Source organism: Anser cygnoides, chromosome 1, assembly GCF_040182565.1.
Source record: "Anser cygnoides isolate HZ-2024a breed goose chromosome 1, Taihu_goose_T2T_genome, whole genome shotgun sequence".
Classification (NCBI taxonomy): Eukaryota; Metazoa; Chordata; class Aves; order Anseriformes; family Anatidae; genus Anser; species Anser cygnoides.
Window position 1 is genome coordinate 77,491,053 of NC_089873.1, and position 14,437 is coordinate 77,505,489.

At 38.8% G+C, this 14,437-nt stretch overlaps 1 protein-coding gene across 3 annotated transcripts in view; it reads right to left on the bottom strand.

Moving 5' to 3' along the window:
- The window catches only part of GYS2 (glycogen synthase 2), a 65,485-nt gene that overhangs the window by 29,220 nt on the left and 21,828 nt on the right, over positions 1–14,437 (bottom strand). For all 3 annotated transcript variants that reach the window (XM_067000605.1, XM_067000612.1, XM_067000609.1), the window contains exons 2-4: positions 11,687–11,868; positions 9,731–9,922; positions 8,755–8,940 (exon numbers count right to left, since the gene is read on the bottom strand). In XM_067000605.1, the coding sequence (XP_066856706.1) occupies positions 8,755–8,940; positions 9,731–9,922; positions 11,687–11,868 (560 nt within the window). The remainder of the gene's footprint in view (positions 1–8,754; positions 8,941–9,730; positions 9,923–11,686; positions 11,869–14,437) is intronic.

The window sequence follows — 14,437 nt, forward strand, 5'->3', positions numbered from 1 at the left end:
GGTGGAGAAAAGGAGAAGAAAATAAAGCTGAATTAAACTACTGAGAGTGACACAGAGCTCCAGTATGATGCTTGGCTTATTCTAACACAAATCTTTTACATTCAGTCCCTAACTGTGTTCTTCCTTTTCCTGAGAGACTACCTTGATATTTTTGAGTCTGATCTGCTAAAATGCTGAGCATTTACATCTGCATTGGAATTCCATGGGACCTTGTGCTCTGAGGTTAATAAAAGCTTTTTTAAAAAAATTTAAAAACTTTCCTAAAAGAACATCATTAATGTAACTACCCCCTTTAATATGTGTGTGGTAAACAAATTAATTAATGTTTCTGGAACATTCAGATACCACTGATGACTGCTGCAAAACAGCTCTTAAGAGTACTGCAGATTTGCCCTCTTCAGAGAAGAAATCTTAATTACATGTAGTAAAAAAGATAGCAGACTGTACAAAAAAAAAAATATTCTGATTGTTCAACTATTGTGTACAAAAGATGCAAAATGGGGCAATTCTTTAGCATGCTGGGCAAACACACAAAGGGGATGAAATACCACTGCACAGTCAAAACTATGCAAAACTTTTTTCAAGTATGCTTGACTTCATATTAAAAATATTTTTAAACTGCTAACAAAACAAACAAACAAACAAAAACAACCAACCAACGAACCAACCAACCAACCAAACAAAACTGGCTAAACTTTAAAAGTTTTTTGTTCTCTTCTCCTTCCTCACCAAGAATGGATTCTTTACAAAATGTAATTCAAAACTACATTTGGGACATGTTCACTAACTGTAAATATATACTCCCTGCAACTCTATTGGGAGAAAGGTTCTTAAAGGGATTTTTACAAACACTATGGCTTATTTCATGCTAGCTTTTGTTTCTTTTGATGCATGGAAACACTTAACACATTTAACACATAAACACACTGACATCTCTCCACATGAAAAAATATTCATTTTTTCATCTTCTGAAAATGGGAAAGATTTTATTTTGCACATTCTTACATTACTTTTGTTGTGCTTTTTCAAAGATGTGCAATTCCATTAGCAAGAATTTGCTCTTTATTAGCAAGTATAAACTGAGGTCGCGCAGAGTCTTCACATTTCATCTGTTCTTATTTTCCAGAAGTTTCCTCCATTGAACCATATTGCCAGATCCTCACCTTTAACCTAATTTGTAGTGTGGAATAAGAAATCTCATTGTGTACTTCTGAGCAGGCTAGACTAGTGAGTTCAGAAAATACGTGTTAAACAAGTTGAAGGACAGGTTAAATGGAACTTAACTGATGGGACAGTGCAGGAGACAAATCTAGTCCAAACAGTGGAGTACTGTAAAAAGACAGCTCGAGAACTAGAGGTAACATGAGGCATAGCTCTGTATTGAGCTAGTGTGCCAAAATGAAGCAGAACACCAGTGCAGCAAGACTGATTTTCAGCTCCAGGCCATCGTTTCTGCTCAGCAACCTCTCAGCAGTCTGGATGCACTGTCAGACCCAGCTCAGGCATCTGTGAACTATGTTCCATAATGTTCACTTTCAGCAAGGCCAAAGCAAAATATCTGTGAAGTGCGTCATGCTTACTTACGTTTGTTTGCTGTTATCAGCAAATTGGAACACTAGCAAAGCCACAGATGAAAGCTACATCCAGAGAAAAACAGATCTAAGCCAGCTTCACTGTTTTTTTCCCTCAGTGGCTTTTAAGGACTAACATCTTTACTGTAAATACTCCATTGCCCTCAGTGAGGATATCCTCCTACTATGACTGTTGAAAAGCAAGCAAATTATTAGAATTCACATGATAGCAAGGATTAGAGGAGAAAATGCTTCCCTTATAAGGCCACTCTAACTCCAAAGCAAAACAGGAAGATGTTCCACAGGCATAATGTTTTTGACTGAAACTTCCATTTGTTGAAATGCAGTTCTGAGGAGTAATTCCAACTCATTTTTATCCTTTCTAGAATCCATGTGATGAACATAACATTCATTCACGTCTTAAAATTTAGCATGTTAGGGAGCATAGTGGGTAATTACTGATCCTGCCAGCATGACATTCCATTTCAGAGAGCTAAGACAATCTTGGAATGTAAAAAGAAGAGAATATCAAGTGGTTATGGGACACTGGTATTATGTTTCTCTTGGAAACAAAGAGCAGTTACAGAAGTAATAAATTCAAATTAGACATTCATTGAATTGAAAACGACAATTTGCAAAAGATTTAGAAATGCACAAGAAGAATGATTTGAGAGTGGAAAAGAAGGAAAAACTATACTAGCTATATTAATGGTTTTTTAATAGTCTGTATACCTTCTGTAGATTCTCAAACTAGACTATTCCTCTGTATCGTCAAAAAAAAAAACGTATGATGAAAGCCGACAGATGTTAAACCAAGAATAAAATCAATCTGGAAGTAAAATACATAATTTGGATAATGAATAACTTGTGGCAACTTTGCATAAATAATGTGGATTCCCCTCATCACTTCAGCCTTACCTCAGGAGTGGATAACATTTTTGTATGCAGTTTGTATCTCAAATGAAAATATAGGTTTGATATATGAATTGGTAGCTAAGGATTTTTTAGGCAGAGAATAAAATTATTTTTTCTGGTTTCTAAAGTTGGTGGCATACTAAAGTTCACAAGGTGATTCTGCAGTGCAATCAGGAACTGTCAGAGAGATCAGTCTGGAGTTCAAATTCCTTATTTACGGACAGATGGAATGGAAAGATCTTCAATTCCAACATAATCACATCGGCTGCCATTGTCCAAAGTATGTAAGAATTACTTCTTTTAAAAAAATCCATCTTATGTGAGATTTAACTCCCATTGATTGTTATCTTGTGCAAATAGAACTTTCATTCTGGTATAGCTCAGCCATGCCAAATAAGACTGAAACTTACACTTCCTGGCTTAAGTCAGATTTCCATTAGCTGCTCTACTACCAAAATGGATCAGCTTTGCTCAGTGACAGTGAGCTCAGTGACAGCTATGACAGTTCTGAACTAAGAGGGACAAGAGCTTGTGCTCTTATGTTGTCAGCATAAAAGCTCTCCAATGTTCATTTCCATTGGGATTTTTAGTACTGTTCCTTTTAGACCTCTTGGGACAGAATTCTCCACTACTTTGCAAACTAGATTCAATCACATTGCTAGGTCTGAATAGAAGTGTTACATATTGGCAGGGCACCGTTATATAAGGAAAAAAGCTATAAGGAATGAAACTAATTTTTTTTTATTTCCTTAGAGCACTTTTTCCATTAGAACTCAGGGTGATTTTTTTTGTAAGAAGCAGCAGAGGGTGAAGTCCACAAACCTCTCAGCTATGCCAGGCCCGTGGTTCACAAAGCCATTTTAGTTGCCTCTCAGATGGAACTCCAGGTTAGATCATTTGCCCAAAAGATTGTTCCTAATTCACCTAGGAACTAGCCTGGACCATCATTGTCTCTCAGTCAACTTATAAAAGGTGTTGGTCCATTTAAAGAGGAGAGAGGAGAGAGAAGAGACGGGAAAGGAGAGAGGGGAGAGGGGAGAAGAGATCCCTTAGTGTGGAAAGCAATAAAAGATTTACATTCTTGATCTTCAGCTGAGAAGTCAGTTGCTTCTGAAGAGGAAAAAGGCTTTATAGACTCAGAATTTTTTCACAGAACCTTTATCCTAGCAACAAACAAATCCTTACTTTCACTAGTGTAAAAGCTACACTTGACATGGGACAAAGGGAAGAAATTCCATGCATTCCTGGTTGGACTATTTAGATCTGCAAAACTTATTACGCTAGCTAAATCTGATACTATCTCATTCGGAATGAGGCTCATAATATGCTCTGTTGTTGAAATTAGGAAGTGTTGACCTTGGAAGAGTTCAAGCCAGTAACCTGTAGATGGGGTTAGCAGTCCCTGACCCATCTGTTTATCCAGGGTTCTTCAGATGCTTAAAGGTAAATAGAAATATCACACACTACCTGTTACCATGCAAGTCAGCTTCTGTTTTGTTCTTTCTGCTTTCCCTCCCTCCCTTCCTTCAGAATCACAGTGACTTAAATGTGAATCAAGGAACTAAAACATACACTGATTAGCTGATATAGGTAGGGTTAATGCCTCAGAGGTCCCTAGGTCAGACAAACTGTTGCTTGTTAAATGCTGCTGAAGACACAACAGTGTTCCTTCTAGTATGCACTATGTGCACACAGTTAAGGGTTTAACACCCAGTTTTCCACTGGAGCAGGATCAGCTGAATTTCTCCCAGTCTAGATGAACTAAGTCTGTAAGAATATAAGAACTGTACACTCTCATATAGCGATGCATTATGAGAACCATGATCCTGTCTCTGACTGAGGTAAATAGCAGATGGCTCAGGAAGAGGTCAGAAGTCAGACATTATGGTCTTACTTCTATAGTGCACTCTCCTAGCTTCCAGCAACCTGCAGTTCTAATTTACTAGGTTGAATAGTTTTTCAGCTCCCTGTTTTTTCCAGCCATTTTGGGGTACACTTCTGAGATACGTGACAGCCATGAGGCTGAACAGCCTTCTCTCTCTTTAGACCCTGTCAGGTCCAGTTGCTATCCCTAACATCAATTCGTAACATCAGTGCAAACAGTATTTGAACCGATTGGTGAACTCACTCAAGTTCCCAAAACCTGAAAATGGCTTATTACAGCTCAGACTGACAACACAATCATTTAACCACACAGTTCTGGTGGCCCTACGCCACCTAAGGCCCCTGTGTGATTTCAGGAATCTCTAAAGAATCATGCATCACAGCATGGCAACCCTTCACTAATTGATGCTTAATTTTTCACCAAAAGACTAGTAAGAATGAAGGCCAAGGTTTCACGGATCCAGTGTTTGTAAGGGCTATCAGAAGATCACATGGAGCCTTCCCTTCCACTTTTACCATCTGGCAGGGGCTGGTGATTTGAATTCTTTGTTCGTAGGAATGCTAGAGAAAATGTCAGCCAGCCCGCACTGTACAGCCCTTTGAATGATTGTTGATACCGATGTTTACTCCAAACAGGTTGGGTCTTGGGCCAAAGTATTCTCTGATCTAAAGCTACTGACCTTGCTGGCTTACTTCAGAGAATACAATTGTGCCTTCTATACTTGTGCTAATTGGCACATATTGAGCTTAGAAAGGTGAATCAAAGAGGTATTTTTTCGCTGTAGAATCTGGAGAAGGACAAAAAATCTCAGTAATCCTTCACATTTTTGAAAGAGATCTTTCAACTCTGCTTGTATATTCTGGTAGTGCCTATTTACAGGGGTGTAATATCCTGGGGAGTAATGAAGTGAAAGAGTGCTGAATGCATACGTGTGCACACGTGTTTGCGTGCATGTGCACAAAGACAGCAGGGCTGGTGGACAGTGGAGGACAGGCAGGGAGTGCATTAGTGTCAGGGCTGGCAGGAGATATTATAGTGAGGAAGAACACGCTGGTCACACACATCCAGGGCACTGTAAAAGGGGTGAGGGAGGGAGAGGGGGAGTGAAGACTTCAAAGTTGCTGGGTAAGCATCTTTACTCGTGCATCTAACCACCATGGTATCATGAAAAATCTCCATTGTTAAATTCTTGAACATTGCAGCAGAGCAGCCTTACTGACCAAAGTACAGCTCTCTCTAGCATGCATTCAAACCCAGCTTTTCTGTTGAGGGCTAGAAAAGGGAACATGAGGTTTCTTCTTTTCTTTGCAGGAGCTGTTTATGCTCAATTGTCTTCAAGCACAGCTAGGCCATACCTTTTCCTTCGGTGCTGCAATGACTTCTCTGTGATATGTGGCACAGCACATACCACAGTTGTTTCTTTCCCACCTCTCTCAGCTGCTGTGCTTAAAGCTGGTGGAATATATATTCTAAACATGAAAAGCTGAACAAAAGTGAGAACTTAAAGTTTATTATTATGCCTTAAAGAAAATTATGCAATGGCACCAAAACAGAAAAAAAAAGCTATTATAATTCTGGGGTAAGTTCCCATGAGCTAAAAGTATAATGTCTCATCCAAAGGTTAAACATTAGGAAGCCCTGGAGAATCTTCATCACTGGACAAATCACTTGTTTTACCTTAATAGTTCACTACTAGAAGACAGCAGTAAGAACTGCCTCTGAAGACTTGCTTATCTGTACCATTTAATTGCTGCACTCTAGATCAACCTCTAATGTTTCTCAATCAGTTTTTGGGCCAGGTTGACCTTTTTACAGACAAAGGAACCTTCATTACGATATCTGATCTCTTACTAAATGTTAACTTTGTCAGGAAGAGCTTTAGCACCTTATAAGTGTGTGAAACTGTAGCGTAACAGCTTGGCATCATTTCTTGTATTAATAATAAATTTAAATGTCAATCTCTACACAAGAGAGCATAACATTATCACATAGCTGATAGTTACCAGTGGGATTTGTGAAGATTTGCAGCAGGATGCACAGTAACTTATCACATAAAGTCAATCATGTCATGTGTGAACAGTAAAAAATTATGCTAATAGTGTGACTAGTATATAAATATACTAAAATCTGTACACCTGCTCAGATGCAAGTTCATGACTTTCTTTCAAGTACACAGACAAGGGTGAGGTCCCCAAAGTCATCATGAACAAAAAAAAAGTTGCTTTTTTGAAAAGCAGACTATTTTGTGAGGCTTCTTGTAGATCACCAAATTGAACAGAATACAAAACAAAACATATACTTTTTTAGAACTTCCTTTAAAAAAGGAAGAGATTTTTTTGACACAGTATATTTAGCTTCAGTTTGTTAAACTATTAGCATTCTTTTCTTTTTTTTTTTTAAACTCCAATTTCTCATTTTAAATACCTTTTTATTTTTTTAAACTGTGACTTCCTCACTAACAAATTACATCTAAGAATACAAGGGTGAATTAATAACGTTTCTGCTGAAAAGTTCCCACTTTCTCAAGTGTTAAACCTGAAACTACATGGTCTTACTTATTTCAATCTTGCTGTCCAGAGAAAAATAATATGAGACTGAAAGCTAGATTTTGCATATATACATACAGGGGGAATACAAGGGAGTAGGAATGTCTAGACTCCTGAAAGCTGCATATGACAGCATGACTGGGTTATTCATGCTGTCTCATTAACGCACCCAGCAATAATATCTCATTTATGGGACTAGTTTTCTTAGGTGATAGAAGGAGACAGATGGTAATATGAGGATATTTGCCTTGCACTGACTGGGCAGAGAATTCCCCCCAACATACTACCATGCTGCATCCCTGCATGCATATCGGTAAATGAGTAGAGACAGTTTCACTCCTAGTGTGATTTAGTAGTTGCCTTTAGGAGGGTGGGAAGAGGAGTAAGGTGAGTGACTGCTTCCTTGTAGTACAAGGGAATGGCAGTGTACTCTGAGCTTCTGAATAAGGACAGTAGCACACTACTGCTTGGTCTTTGTCTTTGGGAGACACTGAAGCTTGACACACTGTGGAACAAACATTAAATACTTTACCAATAAATTCATAAATTCATTTTCTTCACTGATTCTAGCCAAAGAAATGCATTGACAATAAATAAGGCAATTGTTTTAGCCTTTTAACTACTGATGCCCCCAATACATGGTAGAATGAAAAAAATCTCTTGTACTCAATTTGTCTGTAACCACATCAAAAATCTCAGATCATGTAATGTAACTCTTCTGAAGGCAGTACTAAAGACATCTGGGTCCTTGAAATGTTTGTTTATGTTATGCTTTTAGTGGAAAGAGAACAGCAAAAACCAAAACCACTAGACAGTTTGCAAGAATTCCCAGAAGCAGATGTGGGTCTTTTGAACTCAGAAAATGCTTCCTACATTTGTCAGTTACAAACAAAGCCTAACATGGAAAGTTTGAAAGTAGAAGGACTTCTAATGACTTGGGAGAAGTAAGAAGTAGGCTAGGGAAAGGAAACAAACAAACAAAAACATTTTAATGGTATTCCAGGGTAATTTCAGCAAGAGGAGAGGTACTCGCTATTTTCATTAAAGAAAGAGTGCTGTTAGGCTGCACCTGAGTACAGCTGATTGGGTTTTACATTTACTGGTTACTCACTGTGCTAACTAACTCACGAAAGGTAGCATACATTGCTTGAGTTGATTGCCTTTCCTGAACGTGAAGGGGAAGATTCTCAACGGCACTTGACTTGCAGTGATATCTGGCCCTATAACTCTTCCCTGGCTTTTGAAAATGCCTCAAATCATTGAAAAGAAGGTTAGGAATCTCTGCTGGCAAACCCATACTCTTGCAATATTACTTCATATGTTAGCAGAACGGACCAAGCCACTGACTTGTCTGAAGGCTGAGTGAGTTTCAGTACTCTGCAGTGTAAGTCTGGTAACCCAAAGTTAACTAAAGGGAGCACAAGTATTCTAGGCACCACTGATCTTTAGGACCTGACAGATGGCACAGAGACAAAGCTACTTGGACCTAGACACCACCGGGTCTTACCATTTCATAGATTCATGGAATCATAGAGTGTCTTGGGTTGGAAGGGCAGAGACAACTCCCACCAGACCAAGTTGCCCAAAGCCCCATCCAACCTGGCCTTGAACACCTGCAGGGATGGGGCATCCACAAGTTCTCTGGGCAGCCTATACATTTCTTTTGCCCTGGAACTGATGATCTATTTCTCACTCTGCTGTGCAATCCTAAGCTTGTTCAATCATAAGTGATCACGCAAGACAAAAAAGTACAATACATAGTGTAATGCAGTAAACAGAAAAGGAATCAGGAACTGATTAGCTGAAAAAAAGAAGGAATGAGTAAAATATCTCTTACCTGGTCAAGGTTGTTGTAAAAATCAATACTGGCTGCACACAGGTATCTCCCAAGAAGAGTGGCATGGGTAGTAAAAATTGTGGCAACAGGAAGTTTCTGAGATCGAGACAGTATTAAACCCACTCCTGCCTGCCATTCATGGAAGTGAGCAATTATGTTGGGCTTGTCATCAAACTGAGAGGAAAGCTGAAAACAATTAGCAAGAACACACATTAAACACACATTATCCTGCTCATCATCACAATCTCAGAAATGTTCTTTTATGCCTTCTTCTGTGTGCTTCCTTTCTTTCATATGACAAAATAGTACAGTATTTTAAATGGTCATGTGTCTTGATTCCTACCAGCCCTAATCCTTAGACCACAAAGCACATGTGCCTCAGAACAGTATCCTTCCTTGAGTGTTGGGCAGCTCTCAGGCAAGGACAGTCACTCTTTATTCTTTCAACTTACTTTTCTGCTGTTTAATCTCTCATTTGGATAAAGAAATCATGAGCACCTGTGACAGAGATGATTCTGCAGACTGACAAAGTTTCCTGTCTTTGGGTGGGCTGTGGCAGAGTAACGTGAAGTCACAGTGCTGTCATTCTGTCTGTATCACTTCTGCAAGGTAGAGTCTAGCAGCTGAGAGATACATTGCTTACCAGCTTCAAGGACAGTTTGTGAATGTGACAACTTGACTATGGTAGGAGAGGAAAAGAGAGCTTGAGGTCTTACCTGTAAGAGCATCCAGTGACAAAGGAGTTGAGAAGAAACAGAGGGAGAAGTGACAGTAAAGACACAGCACATTTCACATTGGGCTCCCCATGGAAAAATAAAGTGTTAAGTTATAAATCCAAATTTTATCTAGATCATGCATTGACTTTTTAAAAATCATAATTTTCAAACTGGAGGGAGAATAGAAATTACATCCCAAAGATCTTCTGCCTTGCTGACAAAACCAAAGGATTTAAAAACTCTAGATTTAAAAACTGTACCTCTTTTAAAAACCAGGCTGTTAATGATCCAAAAATCACAGCATCATTGGCTTCTCGGTCATGAAAAGGGATCCCAATGTTGCTAACATCCCAAAATTCGCCTTTCCATCTATCCAAATTCCAGGCTGCTGATCCTATATCAAACAACAAGACATATGGACTGCCTTCTATCAGCCATCTTCCAAAAAAGACCTACAGGAAAGAGGCAAGGATATAATAATTCAATGTTAAAGTGAATGTAAAGAACAAGTTCCGTAAGTATTTTCATCCATCAAATCTTAAATATTTTACATAAGGAATATAATCATAGTCCTACATACCCAGGATTTGTGGTTTTCTTTGCAAAATACATGGAGTAATACTTTACCAAAGGCACGGGTAAAAGGAAACTACATGACATTTCCACATTCTGCCCACATGGTGCAGTTGGTGCCCTTTGGCAGAGTGGAAGGAACAATCAGAAAGTGTCAGAATACCTAAATACATGTCAGCCCCCCAAAGTACAGCTTTCCTGCACTATCTGCATCAGTACAGTTAAATATCTCTAACAGAATTTTAACTCCAGTGATATAACCTACCTGCCAACAAGGAGAATAGACTGAACTGTCACAAGGCCACAACACACAGATGGATACATGCTACAGTCTGCACAGTCAAATTATTTTAACTTAGTTCTTCTGAACCAAAATGGCTACAGCAGCAGAGGCATATTATCTGCAGAGAATGAGGTACTATAGGTAGGCTAGTGTAGTTTATACTCTGTACCCCACACAGAGGACTCTTTTATGCTAGTGTTCAATCTCTTTTCGTTCACCAACCTCTGGGAGCTCCAGGGAACCCAGCCCTGATGCAGAACAGGCTGGATAGAGGTGGGGTCTTAAAAACAATGAGATGAAAATTCTTAGATCCATTTGCACAAAAAGTACAAGCTGTAACAAAGACAAGTGTGTAAAGGACGCTCAGCTCCCTGTATACTTATTACAGGCTATTCAGGTTCTTACTCAGGAAAATGAGGTTAAGGAGTAGGGAGTCTTTGTGAACCCTGACTTTATCTAAATATGGAGTCAGGTTGCAGCAAGGAACACACCTGACCAGAAAAGTTTGGAAGCATTCCTAGGTCCCCTAGTTTAAAGGGATCCGTTGCGATACATAAGCAAAATCCAGTCACAAATGTTAATAGGATAAGTGCAGCTCCTGGAAACTAAGGCGTCATTATTAGAGATCAAAGCTATACTTGACGTGCCTGGGACAGATCTGCTGCTATATATGAATACTCCTATAGCACAATACACATGTTAGACTGGCAGAGTTGGCTGATTAAACTGAATGTATGCCGGAGCAGCATGAAGCATATATATAACATTGCAATTAATCTGCCCCACAAGCCTTTTGCTATTTTCCAAACAAAGGAGGACTATTACACAGCTTGCAGAGTCATCCCTTTATAAGTAACAGAGGCAACATGCAATAGATCTAACCCCAATATTATCACTTGGGTGCTTTTCTCAAGTCTGCCTGTGTTTTGTCCACTTCTCTCTTTCAACTCGGAATAGTGCTACGTAAGAAAAATTGTGAGATGATGAAATGATTTTCTCTAAGTTTCTGCAACAGCACAAGAATGCCAAAGGTAATATAAGAGTTCAGTCAAAATAAGGTTGTGTTATATCTAGTAAAATCTTACTGCATTTAGAGACTGGAGAAGTAAGTCATTAATCCAGTTAAGTAGTCTTGCAGATAAATGACTGTTAAAACCTGTAATTGGATAAACCAGTTCCTCCTCAAAAATAACCTTTAATGAATTGACTTTGCTGTTCTAACAGTAGAATCTGAGCCTTTCCCATTGTGACATTGACCAGGACTGCTGTGTCAAGTGGAATAACGAGAGCATTAACCAAAACTGTAATCTCCTCAGAGTCAGTTTAGTTGCCCTGGGAAGCAGTAGCACATCTGATTTACCTGACACCCTTGGCTTTTCATGGTGTCCATTGCCTTCTTAACTGCCGGGTTTGGAGGCTCACATGCTTCCACCTGAGTCTTCACATTGTGCTCAAAATAGGGACCAATCAGAAAATAGTTTTCACCCCATTCATCTGCTGTAATTTTGGCTTTTGTCTGGATCACAGTGTAAATGCCTCCCACTGCAAAAGAAGATGACAAAGAACAAAAAGTAGAAATGGGCATGGGCCACAAAGCTCTGGAATAAGCACCAACCAACTTGAGGGTCAGATACTCCACTAGTTAAGCCAGTTCACACATTCAGAGTTTAAGTGAAACCCAGACTCAAATAAATAGGAATTCAGTCTGTTGGGACCAGAGCTTCACCACTCAGTTTAGGAGTATTCACTGATAGCAGACCACAAGTAATCCTTAAATGGCAATCTTAACACTCTGCTTAATTCTGGGTGACGGCATATGGGTTCCCTCAAACCCTCCTCTGACCACAAATGGATGCTTTCTAGTCTTACCTATTACTTTTATCTAAGTCTATGATTGTTTTATTTTTAAATTTCTTTCATGTGTTAATAGTCACACCACAAATATTCATCCAATATGTTCTTTTATGTTGCCCCCCTCCCCCCTTTCAGGTCTTGAAGTCTTTACATTCAGACTATGGAATTCAAATCCTGAGGTTCATGCTTCCACTTTCACATGCCAAGTCTTAATTATACTGCATCCCAAGTGCAGCCTGCTGCTTCTTCTATTGCAGAAGTTATCCTTTTCAACCACATTCTTTGCGATGTGGAAGTGCATGTGGTAACAACTGAGCTGGCACTACACACAAATCACTGAGAGAAGTAGAGGGAGTGATGAATTTCATTGACTACTGGCCATGAAAATAGATTTAACCCCCAATCCTCAAAGCAAGAGGTTTCATGTTCTATCACTAATCTAAAATTGTTAAAATTGGAACAAGTGTAGCCTACATTGCAAATATGAATGTGTGCAGCACCTTCCACCAAAGTATTGTCTATTTTAAAAATAAGTGCTGTATTACATACGTAAGAGGACGGGACTGCGACATCCCCTAATGAGTAAATACAGATCTATCTAGTCTTGAACACGGTATGCAAGAGTCAACTAGTTGCTCTTCCCTCCCTGTTTTCCACCTCTGTCCCTGTAAGCCATGCAGTGACAGGGCAGCCTTGCAACCCACCTTTGTCACAGGACCTGTGGTGGTCCACAGGTCTTAAAAAAATTAAAAAAGAGATCTTGAGAAGAAAAGAACAATGTCTAGAAAAACATATTGACTTTAGAAATTACTCTTTCCCAAAACAAATTCAAGGAATATATTATATATCATGAAGAGATGGCTTACATCTGCGAGGTTATGTAGAATTCACTGGAAATACCCATATTAGGAAGCCACGTATTACACATTCTACCAAGTAAGAGTTCGGCTGAAAGTAAACATGCAAACCCTAGCAGAATTCTCAAATTATCTCCAACAATTTGGTAAACCTCCTGATTCTTACTCAATCAGATGTTTTAAGGTCATATCGTAGATAGAAAACCTTTCCAAACAACAAGAATATATGAAAATCTCATAACATTTTAAGTTTCTGTATTCAGCCTCTGAAGTTTTATTATCTGAAACAGGTTTTAAAACAAACAACGAAAGACAAAATAAAAAATAGATGCAGTATCAGGAGACATCAGATCCACAGAACTGGTTCAGATCATAAATAAACATTGTAAACATGGAGCATTACCAGTAAAATGTGGATAAAGCGCTAATTTAGTGTTTTGATCTCCACCAAAATGTTTTATTCAATATTTTAAGTTCTTATGGTTTTAAAATGTCCTTGAAATAAACATATTTCTATTATTTCTTTTTAAAATTTGTTTTTAACTTTTCTGCCAGAAAAAGGGAATCAAGTTAAAAAAGAAATTAACAGCAAATCTTTCTCCCCATTTATTTCCATTCACCCTCTTCCTTTTTTTTTTTCCAGGGAAAAATAAACTGGCATGGACAGGAGAACTAAAATGTTTGGGAAAGAAGGATTTTGTCTATTTAAGAAAGTCTGACTGTTTTTTTAGTGACCTCTCTAGAAAGTAGATGAATATAAAATATCTGCTCAGAAAATATTTCATAGTATTATTGTTTAAAGTTTGAATATTTTCATATACTTTGCCATTACTATAAATTTATCTGAAAATTTATCTACATTACACTAGCCATTTACTTCTTTCAGTCCTGGTGCATTACTTCCGCTGCATGTTTAAAATCCAAGCAGTAGTTAGAGCCCTCAAAGACAGACATCAGATCTATCTAAATAAATAAAAGGCCTGCGAGTCAAGAACAGTCTCCCCATACTGTATCACTGCTGAGGACAGCATTAGGCAGAAGTGGAAACCTCATTGTGCAACTGGAGATCTTTGTGCAAGATCTAACCCTGCAGAAGACATGCTCTTTCTGTCGCAAGCTATTATATGCAAAGACTCATTGCAAATGCTTTGTGTCACCTGATGAGATGTGGCCACAACTTGCAGGAATACACAGGAGCTGCATTACTAAAAAATGGCTTCTGGAGGTAGGACCCTTTGAGCATGAATTGCCAAAACTTCTCAAAGCTGCCAGAAATACCCACCATTCATTTTACTTGCTCTCCCACCCACCCCACATTGTGGAGGGAGAGAGGCAAGCAGCCACAGAAACCGAAAAGGAAGTAGAGAGGCAGAAAGAGAAGCTATGCAACTGAGACGGAG